General features: G+C 44.3%; 1 protein-coding gene across 2 annotated transcripts in view; it reads left to right on the top strand.

Annotated features, from left to right (window-relative positions):
- Positions 1-214: 214 nt before the first annotated feature.
- Positions 215-23,398, top strand: part of CRK (CRK proto-oncogene, adaptor protein) — a 74,818-nt gene continuing 51,634 nt past the window's right edge. For both annotated transcript variants that reach the window (XM_030222488.1, XM_030222489.1), the window contains exon 1: positions 215-608. In XM_030222488.1, the coding sequence (XP_030078348.1) occupies positions 389-608 (220 nt within the window). In that variant the 5' untranslated portion in view covers positions 215-388. The remainder of the gene's footprint in view (positions 609-23,398) is intronic.

Raw genomic sequence — 23,398 nt, 5'->3', positions numbered from 1 at the left:
CTCCATACTCATTACACTTTAAGCAGCTCAGTTAGTTTGTAGTTATGCAGTCAAATGTTAGAAAATCAATTATTAACCACAACGGAGAGAAATAGTTTCTACCCAAACCAGACACTTACAAGAAGGTTAGAGAACAGAACGTTGCATGGTCACAACCCTTCCTCAACCATATACAGTTGGCGCTCAAAGAACGTCACTTCCGGTAGGTGAGGTTTCTGAGTCCGCCATTTCAGGTTGGCGAGCTTCTTGGGCCAGACGGCTCTTAGTTAAGTAAAGTTCAGCGAGTTTGTGTTATTGTTTCTTAGGCGGTTGCTGCTGAGATCGCGTCTTCTTCTCGGGTGCATGAACGCCCTCTAAGGCCTTGGAGCTGCGGAGTAGAGTAGCAGCCATGGCTGGTAATTTCGATTCGGAGGACCGCGGGAGCTGGTACTGGGGGCGGCAGAACCGGCAGGAGGCGGTGAATTTGTTGCAAGGCCAAAGGCACGGTGTGTTCTTGGTGCGGGATTCCACCACCATTCCCGGGGATTACGTGCTGTCTGTGTCCGAGAACTCCAAAGTGTCCCATTACATTATCAACAGTGTGTGCAACGGTCGGCAGAGCGGGCCCGGTGAGTTCCGGGGGCTGGGGTGGCGGGGGCACGTCCTGCTTGGAGAGTCTGAGCCGCCGGCGCGCCGAGGCTGGGTATGAAGGAAAGTGGGGTCTAGCGCTTTTGGGGACAAAAATAATTGAGGACGATGGGAAGCTATACACGATGATCTTTGTACAAAGTGGCAAACTTTAGGTTTTATTAAAGTTTTATATGCATTTAGAGATCAAATAAGCCATTAAGTCGGATGCTAAATAACACTTGAGAGAACGCAGTGTTTTTGTGATGGAGAGTTTTAGAAGCCTTGTTAGCCCTACAGGTTCTCATGTAGGGTCTTGTTTATAGAAAAGGTTCTCCTTGCTTTAGAACTTGAGTTGCAAATCATGTTAAGGCTTTTCTTCCATTCTGTGGGAGAAAACAAATCAGATTGTTTAAAGGACAATATTCAATTTATTACTAAGTACCCATCTAATCCCTGCGCCATGGAGTTTATAATCGGTGAAGGCACAGGAGAGGTAAGGATAAGATCTGCAGGTTTAAAACGGTGATTTTTTGACTTTTTTTTTTTCCAGTGGAGGCCACTTTAGGAGGGGAAAAAAAGCCTCAGTGTGACAGTCAAGATCATTGTTGGGCAAGGTGGACATCACACTGCATGGGGGATTCCCCTACCATGATGTACTCAGCATGACTGCTTATTCTGTGTAAATAAGTCCACTTTGCATCTTTCCCATACATTCTTCATCCAGGTCCCCACAGCTCCTCTCCATTACACATGTTTTTCCATCAGAATTGTAACCTGTCAGCCTTTGCCATATCTAAGTTCAACCCGTTCAAGTTGCCCTTATCCCTGTTTTTTAAATCTCTTCCCTCCCCCGCCCCAATACTTTCTGCAGCGTTTGTTGGCCCCTGGAATAGTTATTCTGTTTTCCAGTACTACCTGACTTTTCAGTGAACTGCATGGTGCCTTGATTCCTTCACTGCTCTTTTCATCTTGAGAGAAAAATGTGGGAGTTTCAGAAGTACATGGTTTAGACTTAGACAGCTACATGGTGCAGGTGGAAAACAGAACAGGTGTTATGATTGAAGTACCAGCATCAAGTTTAACAAACAGGTAGGGTGAGAATGTGTATGGGGAAAGAGGCAGGGGCTGCTATTCAAACCCCTCCCCCCGGGCCTTGCAGTGATAAACATTGGGCTAAAAGGTAGTGAAATGTAATTGAAGATAGGGGTTTACCTAATTATATATGAGAGCTGCTGAATCTGAACAATAGTAAACAATTTCTAAGAAAAGCAGGGAATTGAATAGTTGAGGGATTGGGTGAGTGTGGTGACTGAATAGCACAAATTACTTTTATAAACATTGCCGCTGTACCATAGCAGCAGAGGTACTTTACATATCCGATAACATAAAAAAGACCATATATGCTATCCATCCACACTAATTGCTAGAGTGTATAGTCCTTTCCTCTTCTGCAAAGATTCTCTGTGGCTTTATATCGTGGAGGTATGTATGTTTCTCATACCTCATCTATCCTACCTTTTCCCCAAGTTTATAGAACTCCAGGTTGGGCCTTTCTGCTTCATGATGAAGCTCACTGACATATTAGTAGCTATGTTCTGGATTGATGCATCTGGTTTATATCTTTTTTTGAAGTTGTGGTCTCAAGAACTGCACACAATACTCCAAATGAGATTTACCCAGAGACCTATAAGGAGACACTTGCTTCCCTTTTCCTTTCTGGACATTAGAACATGAGAGTAGCCATACTGGGTCAGACCAATGGTCCATATAGCCCAGTATTCTGTTTTCCAAACAGTGGCCAAGCCAGGTCACAGGTACCTGGCAGAAACCCAAATCGTAAGGAAAAATACCACCAAAAGGTGGAGGTACGCTAAAATCCTATGCAAGGAAAAGCACAAAGCAGGGAGTAGGAAAGGTAGGCTCTTCCAAGAAACCGGGGTAGACGTATGTTGAAAATCAAACCTTTATTCCAAGAAAACCTCGACACAGCTGTGTTTTGGCGCAAAATGCGCCTTCTTCAGGAGTCTACAAAATGAATTGTACAATTAAAAATATTTTAAATATATTACAAAGAAATTTTACATATATGAAAAAAGAAACAAAAATATAATAAAAAAGGAAGAAGAATAAACATCACATGCATATCCTAATGTGAAGTATATAAATCAACTCTTTTAACTGATATACGCTTTAAACACGCATGTAAGCTTATTAAAAAATATATATATATATTAAATAACAAACCATGGAACAGTATAAAAACGAATACATAAAACGGTGTTGTAAATGATTTTTACATTTTAAATTAAAAACATATAAACACATTTATAAACTTATAAAAAAAAAAGAGAGAACCATTTTCTGCGTGTATATTCATCTATGTTCAGTAATATATAACTTGTAATATGTACAAAAATAAAAAATGACAAATGAACAAACATACATATGTCCATCAAAAGATACAAATGTAAGAAATGTAAACATTTGAATATAAATACTAATTTTAAGCTCAAACAATATTTTTTTATAAAATTTATTTATATATGCCCTTAACCTAAAAAATTATTTAGGATACAAAATTGAGGACAAAAAGGAAGATAATATATAAATAAACTAGTAAAAAAGGCCCGTTTCTGTCAGAAATGAAACGGGCGCTAGCAAGGTTTTCCTCAGAATGTATGTTTGAGAGAGAGTGTGTGAGACAGATGGAGAGTGTGTCATAGAGAGTGTATGTGAGAGACAGAGAGTGAGTGCCCCCTCCCTTTATGGTCTGAGGCCCCCCTTCCACCCCCACTTCCTCTTCCCTGCCCCCCCCCCCCCCCTGCAGCCACCCATGTCCAACGACCCTGCTCTCTCACCTGCCCCTCCTTCATCCACCCAGGTTGTGTAACCAATTCTTTGGGGCAGGCAGGAAAGATCCCCGGTCCTGCCTGCCCGCTGCTGGTGCTGACGCTCCCCCGCTGCCGGAACGCTGTTCAAAATGGCCGCCAAGACTTCCAGTGGCGGACTCGCGAGACTTCTGCTGAAGTCTTGGAGGCCGCCTTTGTAAGTATCAGCGGCCATTTTGAACAGCGATCTGGCAGCGGGGGAGCGTCAGCACCAGCGCCAGCGCCAGCATCGGGCAGGCAGGACCGGGGATCTTTCCTGCCTGCCCCGAAGAATTGTTCACACACCACGGGTGGATGAAGGAGGGGCAGGTGAGAGAGCAGGGTCGTTGGACATGGGTGGCTGGAGGGGGGGGCAGGGGAGAGGAGGATCGTTGTTTGATGCGCCGCTCCGTGTGTTTCCCTACTCCTCCCCCTGCCTGGGAATCAGCTGTGAGTGACGTCAGCCTGGCTATGGAGCCTAGCTCAGCAACTCTGAAGGCACCATGGACATAGGCAGACACATTAGAACGTTGGTGGTGAGAAATATAGGATAAATCAATTTTTACTAACCTTATAGTGTGTAGCTGATTTTGTGTATTCGATTATCTGTAAAGTATCGGTGTTATGTAATATCAGATATGGATATTATCCTATAAGCAATAGCAAATGAGTCACTCATTGATAATCATGGATATCTCCAGATAAAAATGACAATGAGAAAGGACCACTTAGTGCATCTAAGTTCTATGCTATGTAAAAAAAAATGTGTAGAACATACATTTTGATATTCTGAATAATGAAGGCATTAGATGTGTTGCATAAAAAAGTATAAATATAAAGTGTTGATTCTAAGGCAGACTAAAAAAATCAAGAAAGGGGACAAGAAAACATAAATGAACAACGTTGCATATGCTGGTTGTAAAACTAGCGCCTACAGAATACACAAACATAAGGCAAACCCATAAATCATCTTAAAGAGATATAAAGAGTTTAAGCATGCTTAACAATATACACGCAGAAAATGGTTTTCTCTTTTTTTTTGAATGTCGCGTTTTTCACTGTTTTTCTTGGAATAAAGGTTTGATTTTCAACATACTTCTACCCCGGTTTCTTGGAGGAGCCTACCTTTCCTACTCCCTGCTTTGTGCAGAAACCCAAATCGTGGCAACACTCCCAAGGAAAGTAGTTGCTTCCCATGTCAGTCTCAATAGCAGACTATGGACTTTTTCTCCAAGAATATGTCCAAACCTTTTTTTAAACCCAGATACGCTAACCACTGTTACCACTTCCTCCGGCAAAGAGTTCCAAAGCTTAACTATTCGTTGAGTGAAAAAATATTTCCTCCTATTTATTTATTTATTTATTTGTTGCATTTGTATCCCACCTTATCCCACCTCTTTGCAGGCTCAAAGTGGCTATTTGTTTTAAAAGTATTTCCATGTAACTTCCTCGAGTGTCCCCTAGTCTTTGTACTTTTGGAATGAGTAAAAAATCGATTTACTTCTACTCATTCTACACCACTCAGGATTTTGTAGCCCTCAATCATATCTCCCCTCATCTGTCTCTTTTCTAAGCTGAAGAGCCCTAACCTCTTTAGCCTTTCCTCATACGAGAGGAGTTCCACGCCCTTTATCATTTTAGTTGCTCTTCTTTGAACCTTTTCTAATTCCTCTATCTTTTTTGAGATATGGCAACCAGAACTGAACGCAATACTCGAGGTGTGGACACACCATGGTGCAATACAAAGGCATTATAGTATTTTTGGTCTTATTCACCATCCCTTTCCTAATAATTCCTAGCATCCTGTTTGCTTTTTTTTTGGCCACTGCTGCACACTGAGTAGGAGATTTCAGTGTATTATCTATAATGACACCCAGATCTTTTTCTTGAGCGTGGACCCTAGCATCAGGTAACTGTGATTCGGATTATTCTTTCTAATGTTCATTTGTCCACATTAAATTTCATCTGCCATTTGGATGCCCAGTCTTTCAATTTCCTAAGGTCTTCCCGCAATAGTTCACAGTCCGCACGTGTTTTTACAGCCTTGAATAGTTTTGTATCATCTGCAAATTTGATCACCTTACTCGTTTCGATTTCCATATAATTTACAAATATATTAAATAGTACTGGTCCCAGTACAGATTCCTGCAACACTTCACTCTCCTGCATTGAGAGAAATGACCATTTAACCCTACCTTTTGTTTACTGTCCTAATCCACACCAGAACCTTGCCTCCTATCCCATGACTCTTTAATTTTCTCAGGAGTCTCTCATGAGGAACTTTATCAAAAGCTTTCTGAAAATCTAGATACATTACATCAACCGGCTCACCTTTATCCACATGTTTATTCACGCCTTCAAAGAAATGAAGCAAATTGGTGAGGCAAGACTTTCCTTAGTTGAACCCATGTTGACTGTGTCCCATTAAACCATGTTTGTCTATGTGTTCTATAATGTTATTCTTTATAATGATTTCCACTATTTTGCCCGGCTCTGATGTCAGGATTACCGGTCTATAATTTCCCGGATCACCCCTAGAACCCTTTTTTAATATCGGCGTCACATTGGCCACCCTCCAATCTTCAGGTACCACGGATGATTTTAATGACAGGTTACATATTGCTAACAGCAGATCAGCAATTTCATGCTTGAGTTCTTTGACTACCCTTGGATGTATGCCGTCCAGGTGATTTACTACTCTTTAATTTTGTCAATTTGTCTCAGTACATCTTCCAGGTTCACTGAAATTTCTTTCATCACCCTCAAAACCATTTTCAGTACAGGCAGGTGTCTTGCATCATTTTCTGTAAAGACAGAAACAAAGAATTAATTCAATTTCTCCACTATGGCCTTGTCCTCCCTGAGCACCCCTTTTACTCATTCGTGATCTAACAGTCCCACGGATTCCCTCACAGACTTTCTGCTTCTGATGTACCTGAAAAAGTTATTACTGTGAGTTTTAGCCTCTGTGGCAAGTTTCTCTTCATATTGTCTTTTAGCCTTCTTTAGTAATGCTTTGTATCTGACTTGCCAATGCTTATGTTGCTTCTTATTTTTTTCATTTGTTTCCTTTTTCCATTCATTGAAGGACAGTCTTTTGGCTGTAATGGCCTCTTTTAACCATACAAGCTGATATTTTCTCCTCTTTCCACCTTTGCAAATATGTGGAATGCATCTGGACTGGGCTTCCAAGATGGTATTTATGAATAACATCCATGCCTGATTTAGTGTCCCAACCTTTCGCAATCAATTCTTTTTAGTTTCTTTTTAACTGTTTTCCTCATTTTATTAGTTACCCTTTGAAAATTAAATGCAGCTACAGTAGATTTCTTTTGCAGGTTCATCCTAGGTAGTAGCTCAAACTTGATAATGTTATGATCACTGTTTCCCAGCGGACCCGACACCACCACCTCTCGCACTATGCCCTGCACGCCACCAAGGTCCAGATCCAAAATGGCTCCCCCTCGTCAGTTCCTGGACCAGCTGCTCCAAGAAGCAAGTCGTTTATTACATCTAGAAATGTTATCTCCCTGGCACTCCCTGATGTAACATTTTATCCAATATTGGGGTAATTGAAATCACCCATTATTATAGCATTGACCAATTTGCCATTTTCCCTAATCTCTACTACTACTACTTATCATTTCTATAGTGCTACAAGGCATACGTAGCACTGTACACCATACACAAAAGACAGTCCCTGCTCAAAGAGCTTACAATCTAGAAAGACAGGTAAACAGAACAATTAAGGGTAAGGGAATAAAGAGGTGAGGATAAAGGACTGGGCAAGTGAGTTAGGAGTCAAAAGCAGCGGTAAAGAGGTGGGTTTTGAGTCTGGACTTGAAAACGGCCACAGACGGGGCTAGTCATATAGGCTCGGGAAGTCTATTCCAGGCGTGAGGTGCAGCTAGATAAAAGGAACGGAGTCTTGAATTAGCAGTAGAGGAGAAAGGGACAGATAAGAAAGATTTATCTACAGAATGGAGTATTCGACGGGGGACGTAGGGAGAGACAAGAGTGGAGAGGTACTGGTGAGCGGCAGAGTGAATGCACTTATAGGTCAATAGGAGAAGTTTGAATTGAATACAGAAATGGATAGGGAGCCAGTGAAGTGACTTAAGGAGAGGGCTAATGTGGGCATAGCGATTTTGGCGGAAGATGAGTCGCGCAGCAGAGTTTTGGATTGATTGAAGAGGAGAGGCATGGCTAAGAGGGAGGCCGGTGAAAAGTAGGTTACAATAATCAAGACGAGAGGTGATAAGAGTGTGGGTAAGGGTTCTGGTAGAGTGCTCAGAGATGAAGGGACGGATTTTGCTAATGTTGTAGAGAAACGACGGGTTTTGGCAATCTGCTGAATGTGAGGAGAGAGAGGAGTCAAAGATGACCCCAAGGTTACGAGCAGATGAATGAGGGAGAATGAGAGTGCCATCCACCGAAATAGAGAAAGGGGGGAGAGGGGAGGTAGGTTTAGGGGGAAAGATGAGAAGCTCGGTTTTGGCCATGTTGAGTTTCAGATGACGCTGAGACATCCAGGCAGCAATATCAGACAGGCAGAGTGAGACATTGATCTAGATGGTGGATGAGATTTCGGGGGTAGAGAGATAGATTTGGGAGTCATAAGCATAGAGATGGTATTGAAAGCCATGGGATATCAGAGAGCCAAGGGAAGAAGTGTAGATGAAGAACAGGAGAGGACCCAGAACAGAATCCTGAGGTACACCGATTGGTAGAGGGATAGAAGTGGAAGAGGATCCACCAGAGTGTACACTAAAGGTGCGAAGTGAGAGGTAGGAGGAGAACCAGGAAAGCCCTAGAATCCGAATGAAGATAGCGTATCAAGGAGTAGTTTGTGATCAACAGTGTCAAAAGTGGAGGATAGGTCGAGAAAGATTAGGATAGAGTAAGAGGCCTTTGGATTTGGCCAGAAACAGGTCGTTAGAAACTTTTGTAAGTGCAGTTTCAGTAGAATGAAGAAGGCGAAAGCCAGATTGGAGTGGGTCAAGAATAGCATGAGATGAGAGAAAGTAAAGGCAGCGGCGGTGAACGGCTTTCAAGTAACTTGGAAAGGAAAGGGGTCGATAATTGGAAGGACAGATAGGGTCAAGTGAATGCTTCTTCAGGATTGGTGTGACCACAGCATGTTTGAAGGCATCAGGAACAGTTGCAGTGGAAAGGGAGAGATTGAGGATATGACAGATAAAAGGGGTAGTAGTAGGAGAGATGGTGTTAAGAAGGTGGGTAGGAATGGGATCAGAGGAACAAGTAGTTGTTTTGAGGAGGAGAGAAGATGTGAACATGTAAACGTTTCTTCATCCGTCTGTTCGGTCTACCCTGGCGGATGGTACTACAGCCCTACAAGAATATTCCTTCCCTTCACACATGGAATTTCTATCCATAATGATTCAATGCTGTTCTCTGCACAACCCCCCCCCCCCCCCCCCCCCCCCCCCACCTTCCAATTTGATCTTCTACATCATTGCAATACAATTTGTACCCTGTTAACACAGTGTCCCATTGATTGGCCTCTTTCCACCAAGTCTCTGAGATGCCTATTATTATATGTACCTCATAATTTAGTGCTGTATATTCTAAATCTCTCATCTTTTTAGGCTTCTAGCATTTATATACAGGCACTTAAAATTGTTTTTTTTTTCCTTTGATTGTAAGCTGCTTGGAAGTAGAAGGGGATGATGCGCATTCTTTATTCTGCTCTCACATTAAGCACACCAGGCTTACTTTGAACATTGTTGAAACCTAAATGTCCTGTTTCAATAGTATCATTCAAGGATACTCCACACCGAACCGTATGCTCCTGGGTGACTGTCTGCTTCCCCCCCACCCCCCAATTCTAGTTTAAAAGCTGCTCTTTCTCCTTTTTAAAAGTTAGTGCCAGTGGTGAAGTAGAGCAACTGGAGGATGTTATTGGAAGCTGTAATTGTACCAAGGATTTGTTATCTCTTTACACTGTTGGGGAGTTATATTAAAGTGTTGAAATGTTGAACCATTATATAAGAGGGTGGGGGGTGATTAAAACAGGGGGGGGGAAAGTTTGATAACTGTAAGTAGTAAAATGCTTCATTGACTGCTTACACATGACTAAATCAATGTACATTAAGTGAAGGCAAAATGATTTATGTTTGGCAATGTCATCAATAAAAACGTTGAAACATAAAAGTTAGTGCCAGCAGCCTGGTTCCATCCTGGATGTGGTGGAGCCCATCCTTTCAGAACAGTCTCCCCCTTTCCCAGAATGTTGCCTAGTTTCTGACAAATCTAAAGTCCACATCGCTGCACCATCATCTCAACCACGCATTAAGACTTTGGAGCTCTGCCTGCCTTTTGGTTCCTGTTTGTGGAATAGGGAGCATTTCTGAAAATGCGATCCTGGAAGATCTGGACTTTAGCTTTCTACCTAAGAGGCTAAATTTGGCTTCCAGAACATCCCTTCCACATTTTCCTATGCCATTAGTACCCACATTCCTTTCCCTGAACACCTAAATATCCTTCCAGCTTTTGCTATCTCATCTACCTGAAAGTCATCAGCTAAACGCAGAAAAGACACAATGTCTCATTCTGTCCTCTCAATATAACACAAACAAACCCAATACGATAAACACCCCAGACTACACCCTTCCGGTCTCAGACAGTCTGAAAATTCTGAGAGTCACAATTGACCGAAATCTCGCACTCGAAGGCCATGCGAAAAATACAGCAAATAAAATGTTCCACTCAATGTGGAAACTTAAAAGGATCAAACCTTTCTTCCCAAGAGAAATATTCCGCAGCCTGGTACAATCAATGGTGCTAAGCCATCTAGATTACTGCAATGCCATTTATGCCGGATGCAAAGAACAAATCATTAAGAAGCTTCAAACTGCTCAAAACACAGCAGCCAGACTCGTATTTGGGAAAGCGAAATACGAAAGCACCAAACCCCTAAGAGAAAAACTACACTGGCTCCCATTAAAAGAACGAATTGCGTTCAAAGTTTGCACCTTGGTCCATAAAATCGTTCACGGGGAAGCCCCGACCTATATGTCAGACCTTATAGACCTACCTATTAGGATTGCAAAAAGATCAGCACATTCCCCAATATCCACTACCCCAACTGTAAAGGACTAAAATATAAATCCACATACACAACCAGTTTCTCCTACAAATGCACACAACTATGGAACACACTACCGAAGGCCATTAAAACTACGCAAGACCTAACTATCTTCCGAAGGCTACTGAAAACTGACCTGTTCAAGAAGGCATACAGTAAACATCCATCCTAAATACCAGTGGCGTAGCCACAGGTGGGCTTGGGTGGGCCAGGGCCCACCCAACAGTAGCACATGTTTAGTGGTAACTGGTGGGAATCCCAAGCTCCACCAGCTGATGATTTCCACCTGATGGTAACGAAAACGCTACTCTCCACAACACCGGCACCTGCGCATGCTCAGTTTTCAGTGCATTCCTGCTGCCAAGGTGGAAAGAAGCGTTTTCCAACCAGCTGAGATTTTTTTTTTTTTTTGGGGGGGGGGGGAGGGAGAACACTTGGTGCCCACCCAGTTCTTGCCTAGCCCCACCCAAAATCTGTTGTTTGGCTATGCCCCTGCTAAATACTAAATAATAAGACTGTACATGAACTAGACAAAACCGAATTCTTTATCATCTGACTGACTAACCTCATTACTATTAATGAACAACCACTACCACTTTAATCCTTATGTTGAAATTGATCTCTCTATAATCGATGACTTAACGTGTGTGATTTAACGTATGTTACAATCTAATCTATCAGGAACCTATATGCAATACCATAATGTATTTTTCTTTACCATGTATGTATGCACCTTAATGCAATGCCATTTGTTATTCTGTTACCTGGAAATGGCAATCGCCATTACGGCAAATGTAAGCCACTTTGAGCCTGCAAAATTGGTGGGAAAATGTGGGATACAAATGCTACAAATAATAATAATAATAGTATTACCAGGTGCCCCTCTTTCCTACACAAAAGAACTTCACCCTTAACATGTTACCCTTCCTTAGAGTTTTGTGACTTAAATGAGTGACTGTACATTTTTTTTTTTAGCATTAAATCTTAGCTGCCAAGCTTAGTCTAGTGCTTTCCCAATCTTTTTGTGCTTGTGACCCCCCCACCCCACCCCGGAGTTGCAGAATAATGATGCACCTATGGAGAGAGCCCATCTAGGTAGTGACTCCAAAATCAGGTGGGTTTTTTTTTTTACCCCATTTAGGGTCCAGACCCAGAGTTTGGGAAGCTTTGATCTAGTTCATTCCTTAAGCTTTGCTAAATCACATGTTGTGTAGCCTTTCTATGACATCAACCCCATGTTACAGATCGTATCATTTGCAAAGCTGAAACGATTCCTAATAACCCCGCAGCAATATCACTTAAAAACATCATGATCCAGGACTGATCCCTATGGTACACCACTGGTAACTCCCTTTTCATTGAGGTGAACTTAATTTACCATCAGAGATATACATTCATTAGAAACAATGAGAGAAATGTAATTTTGTGTTTGATGCTTGAAACACCTGGAGACAATCCCCACATTTCAGGTTTCTTTTGTAGAAGAGTGCACAGTATTAATGATTTTATTTCTCATAAAACTTTATTGAAAAACAAATTTCTATGAATCACACATGAAACTAAACAAAGTGAAAATGTTTGGGATGTACAACCCTATTTACCACTACTTTATCTCCTATTCAACTAATTTCTTTTTATTTTAATTAAGATTTTTGATCACATAAGTACATAATAGCACATGGGGAAACATTTTAGTCTACATTCTGAGAAGAGAAAGGAGATAAAAAGAAGAAACCTTTATAAAAGGAAAATCCTACCTGGTCAAAAAAATTAAGACATTCTAACAATCCACCTAAGAGATCTATATTATTTTGCTTTCCTGTCTAACAAGAATCTTTCTAACTTATTTGGTTCAAAGAAGACATAAAGATATCAAACATTTGGAGGGAAAGTTCAAGAAAAAAAGTAGCACCCACTGCCAAAATTTACTTAAGAAGAAGAAATTGTCTACATCTGGCTTGAGTAGCTCGAGATGCATCAGGAAGTATCTTCAATTTCCCTCCACAAAAAAGGAAATATTTTTTTTTCTTAAAATAACTCTTCAAAACCACAACTTTGTCTGCTTAAGAGAAGGTGGCCAGCAGAGTGGAGCGTTGAGTAATATCCTGAGTAGTTTCTAAAAAAAAAAATTCTCCATAATGTCCACTTTAGGAGAGAGAGCATCAAGCTCACCTTCCACTTGTCGACCTCTGCCTTTCTAGGTAAATAATAACACTTAACAATTATAATAGAATCTACACTAGACAAATCCCAAATTCCCTTGAAATACTTCCTCAGTAAGATTTCTGCAGATAATAATGGACAAACAGGAAAATGTAAGAATCTTGAGTTGGGAGATCTGACTCTTCCATCATTTCAAATTGCCTTTGCAAATCCTTAATACTGGAAGCACCAATCTGAGATCCTATATTTTTAAGGGATACAGTCAGAGGAAAGTTTTGAAACATATCGTCCACCTTAGAGGCCACACAGTCACAGAGCTGTTGTACTGACCCTGAAGCAGAGCCTCAGCCCTCTTAACCACCTTCCACATCCAACAACAATATTTGTGATGATCCATCTTCCCCAATTGGAACTTCCTTAGGGAACACCACTGAGCGTATAGAAAATCCATTAGAGCTTGGAAGAGAAGCTGATTGTGGCAAAGCTGCTATTCCTTCAGCCAGGGGGAAACCTAAGGATAAATCCCCCTCTGAGGATAGATGAGAGGCCATAGGTGGCTCAGGGGTAGACCTATCCCCTGAACTGAAGCACCAGAATCAAAACCTGCAATCAGAGGAGATGGAGGTTCTTTAATAGGTACCAAATGCTTATCAGTTGGGCCCAACGGTTTAGGAGTACTCATAGATGTCTGGTCTTGGCTTTGCATTTCCTCATATCAGCAGTCAAACTCCACTCCAAAGATATAAATCCAAAAATTCCACAAAGTCCCTGGCCACCAAAGCTCCAAAAGGGGCTCACAAGGGGCCTGGTGTGCCCCTTAGGCCACACCCTGCGTCTGTGCCACAGGGAGCTGCTGAAATTTATCCCAGGAGGTCGGCCTGCGCTGATGTTAGTGGGCCGACAGCTGATAGCAAGAAAACCTCCCAGGAGATTAAAGAACGAAGCTTCGGGTGCCCAAAGCTGTCCCAGGTACCTTCACTCCTCCTTATCTCCGTTCAACCAGTTTCTAATTCGGTCGCTTTATGTTCCATACCAAAGGTGCACAGTTTGTTTATAAGTCTTATGCAGAATTATGTTAAAGCATTGTTGATAAATATAAATGAAATAAAGGAAAATAAGGCAATACTTTTATTTGACTAAATATATATTTTTTACAAGCTTTCAAAGGCACAGTTTTCCTCAGCGTAGTTATTTGCAAAAGATGTCAACATCAAAATATATATAGTGAAAAGCATGCCAATGAAAATCACTGGAATAGTGGTGGGTCAATTTACATACCTTAAACAGCCTAAACTGCTAAAAAGTACTGAAGTGATTTAATATTTGAGAATCTGCAAAAAGCAGGTCTGAACAATGAGTCCTGATACAAACTTGGTACAACTTTTAAATCCAATATAGCACCTGTAATGAAAGATCAGATGAATAAAATGGAGCTTATTAGTTTTGGTATACAATGATACAGAGGTAATACAGAGTTCATGAGATGGTATGAAAGGTATGAAAAGTATGAAAAGTATTGCAGCCGGAAGATGTGAAACTGTTATCTCAACGCTTCCCAAAACATGTTGATAATTAGCAGTAGCTGAGAACGGAAGGAGGTGGGCACATCCGACAGCAGATCGCATGGGAAAGTATGATCTCAGAAAGTGAGAAAGATTAGGAGCAAGGTTTCTCACCATTCACTTCTATGGAGAAGATAGAGTATAAAAGAGGGGAGATTTTGGCTTAGTTTGAGAGTCCTCTCCAAAGCTTCTGTCAGACGGCGAAGCCCTGTGCGGCTGAAACCAGAATCTGATGTCTGTATTTGTATCAACTTGAAGACTTGTGTTTGGGTAAGAAATAAAATGTACCTATCTATCTAAACCTATCTCTGTCTCTATTTTTATTGATTCTATCTTCTCTTTACCTTACATTTAGCCTACCAGGTAGATCAAATACAAGTGACACTCAGTCTTTGCAGAAACTTAGACAGATGTTTAATAAGATTTATGTGGGAACATAAATGGCCCAGAATATACCTAGATCCAGAAAAACAGAAAGCAGTAGTTATGGGAATTAGTTTTCAATTACGGCTCCTAATGCCACCCCCTTGTGATTGGGTGACAATGGAGGTTAGAGAAACTATACAGAACCTGATATATGCAATAAGTACCTTTAGTCCCCCGTGTGACGGAGTCAGAAAGAGGTCTATAAGAAGAGGTAGATAAAAACATTTCAAAGGCACAGTTTTCCTCAGCGTAGTTATTTGCAAAAGATGTCAACATCAAAATATATATAGTGAAAAGCATGCCAATGAAAATCTGAAATGGAGTGACAGGTGGATAGGTAATCAGAAGGTGACAAAGCACTATAATTTTATAGCTCTTAAAGCGATCAGAAACCCAGATCCTTAAGTCCTGTCAGGTGGGTGTAAAAATATTTAATCATGTTAACTTCAAAGGTCTTAAGGGGGGGGAGTAAGAGTAATGGATTTGATATACTGTCATGGTTTACATTTATTATATACAGTTACTTTCTCTGTCCCTAGTGGGTTCACAATCTAAGTTCGTACTAGAAAATTACAATTAAGGTGTGTGTCAATATTTCATCATCTTAACTGCAAAGGTCTTTCCTGAATCGTTTTAAGGTTATCTTTTAGTATTCTAACCATAAGGTCAATGATGCAGCATCCAGGTTTTGGAAAATTCTCACCTATTGAGGTAAAAATAAAAGTAACACCTCCATGGGTGAGTATTTTTCAAAACTTGGATACTGCATCAATGACCTTATGGTCAGAATACTAAAAGATAACCGTAAAACAATTCAGGAAAGTAAGACCTTTGAAGTTAAAATAATATTTTGACACACACCCTAATTTATTTATTAGGATTTACGATTTATTGTAACTTACTAGTATTTTCCTGCATTTTTATTCCATCTTCCTTCCATCTAATACAATGATAAGAGGCATGGTCGACAGCTTCTTCTGAAAACTTGTACAGATGTGCTCTTGATTCAGACAATAGATGTTAACAGTTGAAATTCCATTGGCTTTTATATGGTTTTCTGACCAGGATGCCTTGTTTCAATTATGCTAAGCCTCATTAGCATCTGGGGATGAACTAGGATATACAATAGATACACCATGATCTTCAACAGAATTACACACCTGAGACTAGAAAAAAATATGTGGGAGTGTCTCTCCAAATGTTTGCTTTTTGCGCATACCATGACAACAGTTTATTTTATTTCACTATCAGTGTATATCGCAATGAACCTTGTTCATTTGTCAATTTTTTGGAGTCTAAGTCTTTTAAATGTTATTGCTAATGCTCATCATAGTACTTGCATCATGTCTGAGAGCTTTCTTCTGGAGTAATAAGATTTGTAATGTATATGCAACTTATCAAGGTGTGCTTGAAAATTCCTCTCAGTTAAGCCTGTGGCGTACAGTATAATGGGAAATATTTCTGTATCTTTCTGCTACATTTTCTTTCTCTTACTGTATTTCTTGATTTTTCTCTCTCTGCCTCCCTCCCTCCCTACACAATTCGCAAAATAAATCACTTGGCATTCCCACCTTTACTATCAATGCAGTTCTTGTGTTGTTTTTCTTCACCAGTATGTCCAGTTTTCTTGTATTCAGTTTTTATTGGTTGGAATGGGAGTATCCCAAGTGTTCATAATCTTTGTTCTCCATAATATTCTTTGGGTTATGATCAGTTCTTTTTCCAGTACAGTGATGTAATTTTCCAACTGATGAGACATGTCACCTTATTGTGACTTTCTGTATAGATATTTTTTTTTGCCATTAGAACTCCACAGCCAGTTATGAGATGAGTAACTGTTTTCAGCTCTCTTACAGAATCTACAATATCTATTCTACCAGTTTTTTTTCCCTATGCTTGCTGTGAACCATCTCATCTATAATCCACTGTTCCATGTCCCACAGATCAATCCAGAGACTTGTGGGTTGTGTCCCTCTACCAGCAGGTGGAGATAGAGAACCTCCGAGGTTTGCAATATGTGGACCAGTTTAGCCAGCTGAACCTCAGTATTCTCTCTATCTAGCAGGTGGAGGGACATCTCTCTGTGCAGCTCTGGTTTGATCTGGCTACTGGTGTCCTTTGGGCCTAGTTTAGCACAGACAGGGGTTGAGTGGCTGTTTGCAGCTTGTGGTGTACGCCTGGTGGTGCCAGGTCCCTCCCGGTCTCCTCCCACCTTTCCTCCGTCGCCCAGGGCTGTTGGCCAGATTGGGTGTTTCCTTTCTCTCCTGACTTAAAAAGGTAAGAGACTTTGTTTTTGTTTAATCATAAGGAGGAACTACCGTGTTTCCCCGAATGTAAGACACTGTCTTATATTAATTTTTGCCCCCAAAAAGGCGCTAGGTCTTATTTTCAGGGGAGGTCTTAGTATTTCGGAGAAACACGGTTGGCCCGCCCACCTTCCCTCCGTCGCTCCTGCAACTACCGGTAACCCCCCACCCGAGGTCGCCCCCCCCCCCCCCCCCACCCGAGATGGCGCTCCCACCCGAAGTCGCTGGACCCCACCCCCCCCTCCGTCGCTCCGAAACTAACCTGAACTTAAGCCTCCTTTCACTTTCCTTCCAGTTCGCAGGAGCAGCAGGGCAGGCCTCTCCTTCCTTCCATGCCCCACCCTCGCCTGACGTTACGTTACGTCAGGCGAGGGCGGGACATGGAAGGAAGGAGTGGCCTGCCCTCCTGCTGTGAGCTGGAAGGAAAGTGAAAGGAGACTTAAGTTCAGGTTAGTTTCGGAGCGACGGAGGGGGGTGGGGTCCGGCGACTTCGGGTGGGGCGCCATCTCAGGTGGGGGGGGCGACCTCGGGTGGGGTTTAGTTTCGGAGCGACGGAGGAGGGGCCTGGCGATCTCGGGTGGGGGGGGCGACCCTACTTACCGGTAAAAGAAAAACTTTGCTAGGCCTTACTTTTGGGGGAGGCCTTATATTTTCCAAGGGCACCAAAAACCTCGGTAGGTCTTATTTTATGGGGATGCCCTATTTTCGGGGAAACACGGTAGACATTCTGCTGAGTCAGTTTGGGGCAGGCGTTTGTGGAGCATGTCAGTGCCTTCTGAGGTGGCTAAGCACTACTCCCGGTGTGGGGGCCCAGAGAGCAGCATCGGAGGAGTGTGAGTCCTGCTGCCGTCAGCCTGCAGCGGGTGTTCAGCGCAACGGGGGTTTCCCTCAGGTGTCCGGTGAGTCGGAAGTGCAGGGGATAGTTTTGGTGGTTTCCTTGGGGCAGTTAGTGCAGCATGCGTCGGCAGGCGCCATTTTCTCCTCTCAGGTGCGACCCGCTCAGCACGTGGTGGTTGATGGGTGCAGCGTGCTTCTGTGGCACAGGCTCCAATGGAGGGAAGCGATGTACAGGGAGCAGGAGAGCCCTTTGGAGTTCCTTTTTCCACGGATTTTGTTTTATTAATGCACAGTGCCTTTCTTTTGAAGAAGTCAGGAGCTTCTCTTCAGGCAGCCCCGCCTCTTCCTCAGCAAACTTCGGTTACTGCAGCCTCTGTCTTTCCTGCCAAAATGTCCCCAGGTGGAGATTTTGGATGCGGGCTGTCCCTCAGAATCTTTGGATTTGGCAGATGAGGTCACCCTGCTCTCTGAGGAGGGAGATGATCTCACGGCTGCCCACTTTTTTCGCAGGGAAGAGCTTCCCTCCCTGATATGGCTTTTGAGGTTTTGGCCATTTCCCCCCTGAATCATCAGGGAGAACAGGTCCGGTGCCCTCTATTATGTCTGGCACCAAATGCCCACCTCGTTCCTTTCATGTGTATGAGGCCATGAAGATCCTTATTTCGGCACAGTGGGATATGCCGGACAGTTGGCTTAAGGTTGCTTAGAGCTATGTTGCGTCTTTACGCACTACCTGCTCCTGACTTAGATTTGCTGAAGGTCCCTACGGTGGATTCCTTAATCACAGCGTCCCTGAGAAAACCACTCTCCCTGTGGAGGGTGGCACGGCGCTCAAGGACTCTCAGGATCGTAAGTTGGAGACTTGCTTGAAGCTGTCCTTTGAAGTAGCAGCCCTTTCCCTGCAGGCCTCAGTTTGTGGCTATGCGGAGCAGGCGTGCTTATCATGGGTACAGAAAGCCTCCTCTCCAGAAGATCTCGTGGCTGTTTTGCTGGCCTTGGAGTCCGGTTTAGCCTTCCTTGCGGATCTTTATAATCTTTTGAGGGGTTCGGCGAAGGAGGTTTCCCTAGCGGTCACAGCGCGTCGCTGGCTGTGGTTGCGGCATTGGGCTGCAGGCGTGGCCTCTAAGTCACGTTTAGAAAGGCTTCCTTTTAGGGGAAAGCTTTTGTTTGGGACAGACTTAGAACAGATTGTGAAGGACCTCGGTGACTCCTGGAGGATAGGTCCAAGTTTGTACGAGCAGTGGGACTTAGACCTAAGTTTAGGGATACACGTCGTTACCGTCCATGTCGCGGGGCCTCTTTTTAGAGAGCAAGGTCTTCTCAGAGGCCTCAGCCCTTTTGAGGTGACAGACGGGCTTTCCTTTCTGGTAACAGAAACCAGCCTGCAGCCAGGTCTGCCCAATGATGGGGTCCTGGTCCATATGCAGCCGGTTATTGGGGGCAGACTGTCCCTATTCCTGGTGGAGTGGACCAGGGTAACATCCAACGAATGGGTCTTGGAGGTTATCAGAGACGGCTACAAGTTAGAATTGGCTCATCCGATAGTAGACTCTTTTCTGGAATCTCCTTGCAAATGTCCTGCCAAGGTGCGGGCCATTCAACACGCCCTCCTCACAACGGCTGGATGCCGGCCACCCTGTACCCCCAGCAGAAAGGGGTGCGGTCGATACCCTATTTATTTTGTGGTTCCAAAAAAGGGCGGTTCTTGGCGACCCGTCTTAGATCTCAAGTGCGTCAACAGGTCCTTACGGGTTCGGCTTTTCCACATGGAAACCCTCCGATCGGTGATCGCAGTGGTGCAGCCAGGGGAGTTTTTGATCTCTCTCGATCTGAGGCCTATTGACACATTCCAGTCTGGCCTCCCCACAGGCACTTTCTTTGCTTTCCAGTGCTCGGTCGTCATTGTCAATTCAAAGCGATGCCCTTCGGCCTAGCCACAGCGCTTGGGCCTTTTCCAAGGTCCTGGTAGTAGTGGTGGCCTACCTCAGAAAGGAAGGGATTCAGGTCCATCCCTATGTAGGCGACTGGCTTATGCGGGTGTCTTCCTTCGAGGAGAGTCGGTGGGCAACCGACAAAGTGATCGGGTTGCTTCAGTCGCTTGGTTGGGTGATCAACTTCCCGAAGTGCAGCCTAACGCCTTCCCAAACGCTGGAATACTTGGTGGTGTGCTTCGATACCTGAACAGGGATAGTTTTTCTTCCTTCAGCTCAAGCACAGCGGTTACAGGCTCAGTTACAAGCGCTGTTTCAAACTCCGAACCCGCGGGCTTGGGACTATGTACAAGTGCTAGGTTCCATGGCCTCCACCTTGGATGTGGTAAAGTGGGCTAGGGCTCACATGCGCCCCCCTCCAGTGGCACCTTCTGAGTCGTTGGTCTCCGCTCTCGGAGGATTACGAGGTTGGGTGCCATGTTTGGCCCGTCTTCACAGAATCATGCACTGGTGGTTCATTCAAAAGAATCTGGTGTCGGGCATTCATCTGGCAATCCCGGACTGGAAGATAGTGACCATGGATGTGTCACTGTCTGGCTGGGGGGGCTCATTACCTGCAACAGACGGCCCAGGGCGTTTGGACTTTGACGGAGGCGTCATGGTCCATCAACCGCTTGGAGTTACGGGCGATTTCTGTGGCCCTTCAGGAGTTTGTCTCATCTCCGCGGTTGCCCAGTTCGAGTTCTTTCGGACAGTGTGACGGCGGTCGCCTACATGAACCATCAGGGGGGCACCAGGAGTGCACCCCTAGCGCTCGAGGCGGCTCTGATCTGCCGTTGCGCAGAGACTCATCTCTCTTTCTTGACAGCAGCTCATATAGTGGGGTCACAGAATGTGCAAGCGGAATTTCTCAGTCTCCACCAGTTGGAGCCAGGGGAGTGGACTCTCTCTCCTCTGGCCTTCGATCAGTTAACTTCCCGTTGGGGGATGCCAGAGATGGACTTAATGGCCACCGCATTCAATGTGATGGTTCCCCGTTTCTTCAGCAGGGGACGAGAGCTGGGCTCAGAAGACATTGATGCCCTTCTTCAACCTTGACCCAGGGGCCTGCTCTATGTCTTTCCCCCATGGCCAATGGTGGGCAGGTTACTTACTCGCATTGCCAGTCATCCCGGTCGACTGATCCTAGTGGCCCTGGATTGGTCCAGACGACCGTGGTACGCAAATGTGATCAGACTTCTGTTTCATCGTCCTTTTCTGCTACCGGCGCAGGACGGTCTCCTGCTGCAGGGGCCAGTCACGATGGAGGATCCCTCCCCCTTTGGTCTTACGGCTTGGCCCTTGAAAGGGCGAGGTTGAGAAGAGGGTATCCGGACGCGGTTATCGCTACGATGCTGTAGGCTCGGAATAGATCCACCTCGATAGCTTATGCTAGGGTGTGGCGTACCTTCAATTTGTGGTGTGCGAGTTCGGGATTGTCTGCGGCTTCGGCTTCAGTATCGGTTATCCTCGCGTTTCTTCAGGAGGCTGTACAAAAATAACTCTCGTTGAGTTTTCTTAAGGTGCAGGTGGCAGCTCTGGCATGGTTTAGAGGCCGGCTTTAGGGGTCGTCCATTGCCTCCCACCCGGATGTGGTTCGTTTCTTGAGGGGCGTAAATCGTTTGCGCCCTCCACGCGCCAGTTCTGCCATCATGGAACCTTAATCTAGTTCTCAAAGTGCTTCAGCGTCCTCCTTTCGAACCCTTATCGGGGATTACAATTAAGGATCTCTCCTTGAAGGCAATTTTTTTCCTAGTAGCCATTACTTCTGCTCAGAGAATTTGAGTTGTAGGTCCTTTCTTGCAGAGACCTCTTCCTGCATTTTATGGAGGCTGGGGTATCGATTAGGACAGTTCCTTCGTTTTTGCCCAAGGTGGTTTCTCGTTTCCACTTGGGGCAGTCCCTGCATTTGCTGGCCTTCCACTGGGAAGATTACCCTGAGCAATTCCGACCTCTTCGCTGCCTCGACGCGAGATGGGCTCTTCTCAGGTATTTGGAGGTGACGAATGAATTTCGTCTTTCTGACCATCTCTTCGTCCTTTTTGGAGGCAGTAAGAAGGGTCATATGGCGTCCAAGGACACCATAGCCCATTGGTTGCGGGAGGCCTTCTCTTCGGCATATGTGGCATTGGGCAAGCAAGCTACTCACAATTGCAGTAATAGCTAGAGCACTGGTAAACTAATACAAGAAAATACAAGCTCTAGCTCTAAAACATTCACAGTAGCTCATGTGCAATTATATTTTTTGATAAAGAGAAAAGCCCTCAGAAACCTGTGACACTCGGTCTTAGGTTTAAAACACTGTTACTAAGTTTATAACGTTGTATATATAGTGTTTAGTTTCTATCATAGGGCAAAAACTCTTACTTGTGCTTTTAAAGCACTGGATTGGCAAAGGCAAAGTGCTGCTAAACTAAACTTCATGTGAAGAAGCACTTAAGTTTTATGGTCAAGCAATCGGGACCCAGCATGTAGTCTTTGAAGTTCGATGGGGCCTCCCTTTCACTCTCAAATGGCTTTGTCAGGAACTATGCTTTATGCTGGTTTTAATCTTGAAATCTCCGTTTTCAAAATGGCGCCATTTATGTCGATTTATGTAGGCCACTGCTGTCATGTTGTCCGACATCACTTGGACAGCCAATCCTTCCAGGGTCACTTGAAAGTCCAGAAGAGCCAGAAACACTGCTTTCAACTCCAGGCGGTTGATAGACCACTCCGACTCGTCGGGCATCCACAGACCCTGGACATGCTTCCCCTGGCAATGTGCGCCGCAGCCCTTCAGGCTGGCATCTGTGACCACTAGGCACCAATCGGGGAGCGCCAGCGGCATTCCCCGCCGCAACATGCTGTCCGAAAGCCACCACTCCATACTGAGGCGGGCTGCAGGGAGCCAAGAAAGTCTGCACTGATAATCCTGAGATACTGGATACCATCGTTGAAGTAGAGAATACTGTAGAGGTCTCAGGTGCGCTCTCGCCCATGGCACCACTTCCAAGGTGGCTGTCATCGATCCCAACAGCTGGACAATGTCCCAAGCTCGCAGGCGGGGCATCCTCAGGAGCAGACTGACCTGATTCTGAAGCTTGCACCGCCTTTGCTCGGGAAGAAACACATAGTCCGAGGCTGTGTCGAACCTGGCCCCCAAATATTCTAGAGATTGCGAGGGGGTCAGGTAACTTTTGGGCATATTGACGATCCAGCCCAGAGATTGAAGGACTGAAACCACTCTGGCTGTAGCTAGATGACTCTCTTTTTCTGAGTCTGCTCTGATGAGCCAGTCGTCTAGGTACGGGTGAACGAGGAAATCCTCTCGCCTGAGAAAGGCAGCTACTACCACCATTACCTTGGAGAAGGTTCGGGGAGTTGTGGCGAGGCCAAAAGGCTAGGCCCGAAACTGGAAATGTTTTCCCAACACTGCAAACCGCAGAAACTTCTGGTGCGGGGGCCAAATTGGTATGTGCAATTAAGCTTCTTTCAGGTCCAGAGACGTGAGAAACTCTCCTGGCTGTACCGCCGCAATGACGGAGCGCAGGGTTTCCATGTGAAAATG

This window comes from Microcaecilia unicolor, chromosome 13, assembly GCF_901765095.1.
Source record: "Microcaecilia unicolor chromosome 13, aMicUni1.1, whole genome shotgun sequence".
Lineage (NCBI taxonomy): Eukaryota > Metazoa > Chordata > Amphibia > Gymnophiona > Siphonopidae > Microcaecilia > Microcaecilia unicolor.
Note: the sequence above shows the minus strand (reverse complement) of the source record. Positions and strands in the feature narration are given on the sequence as shown.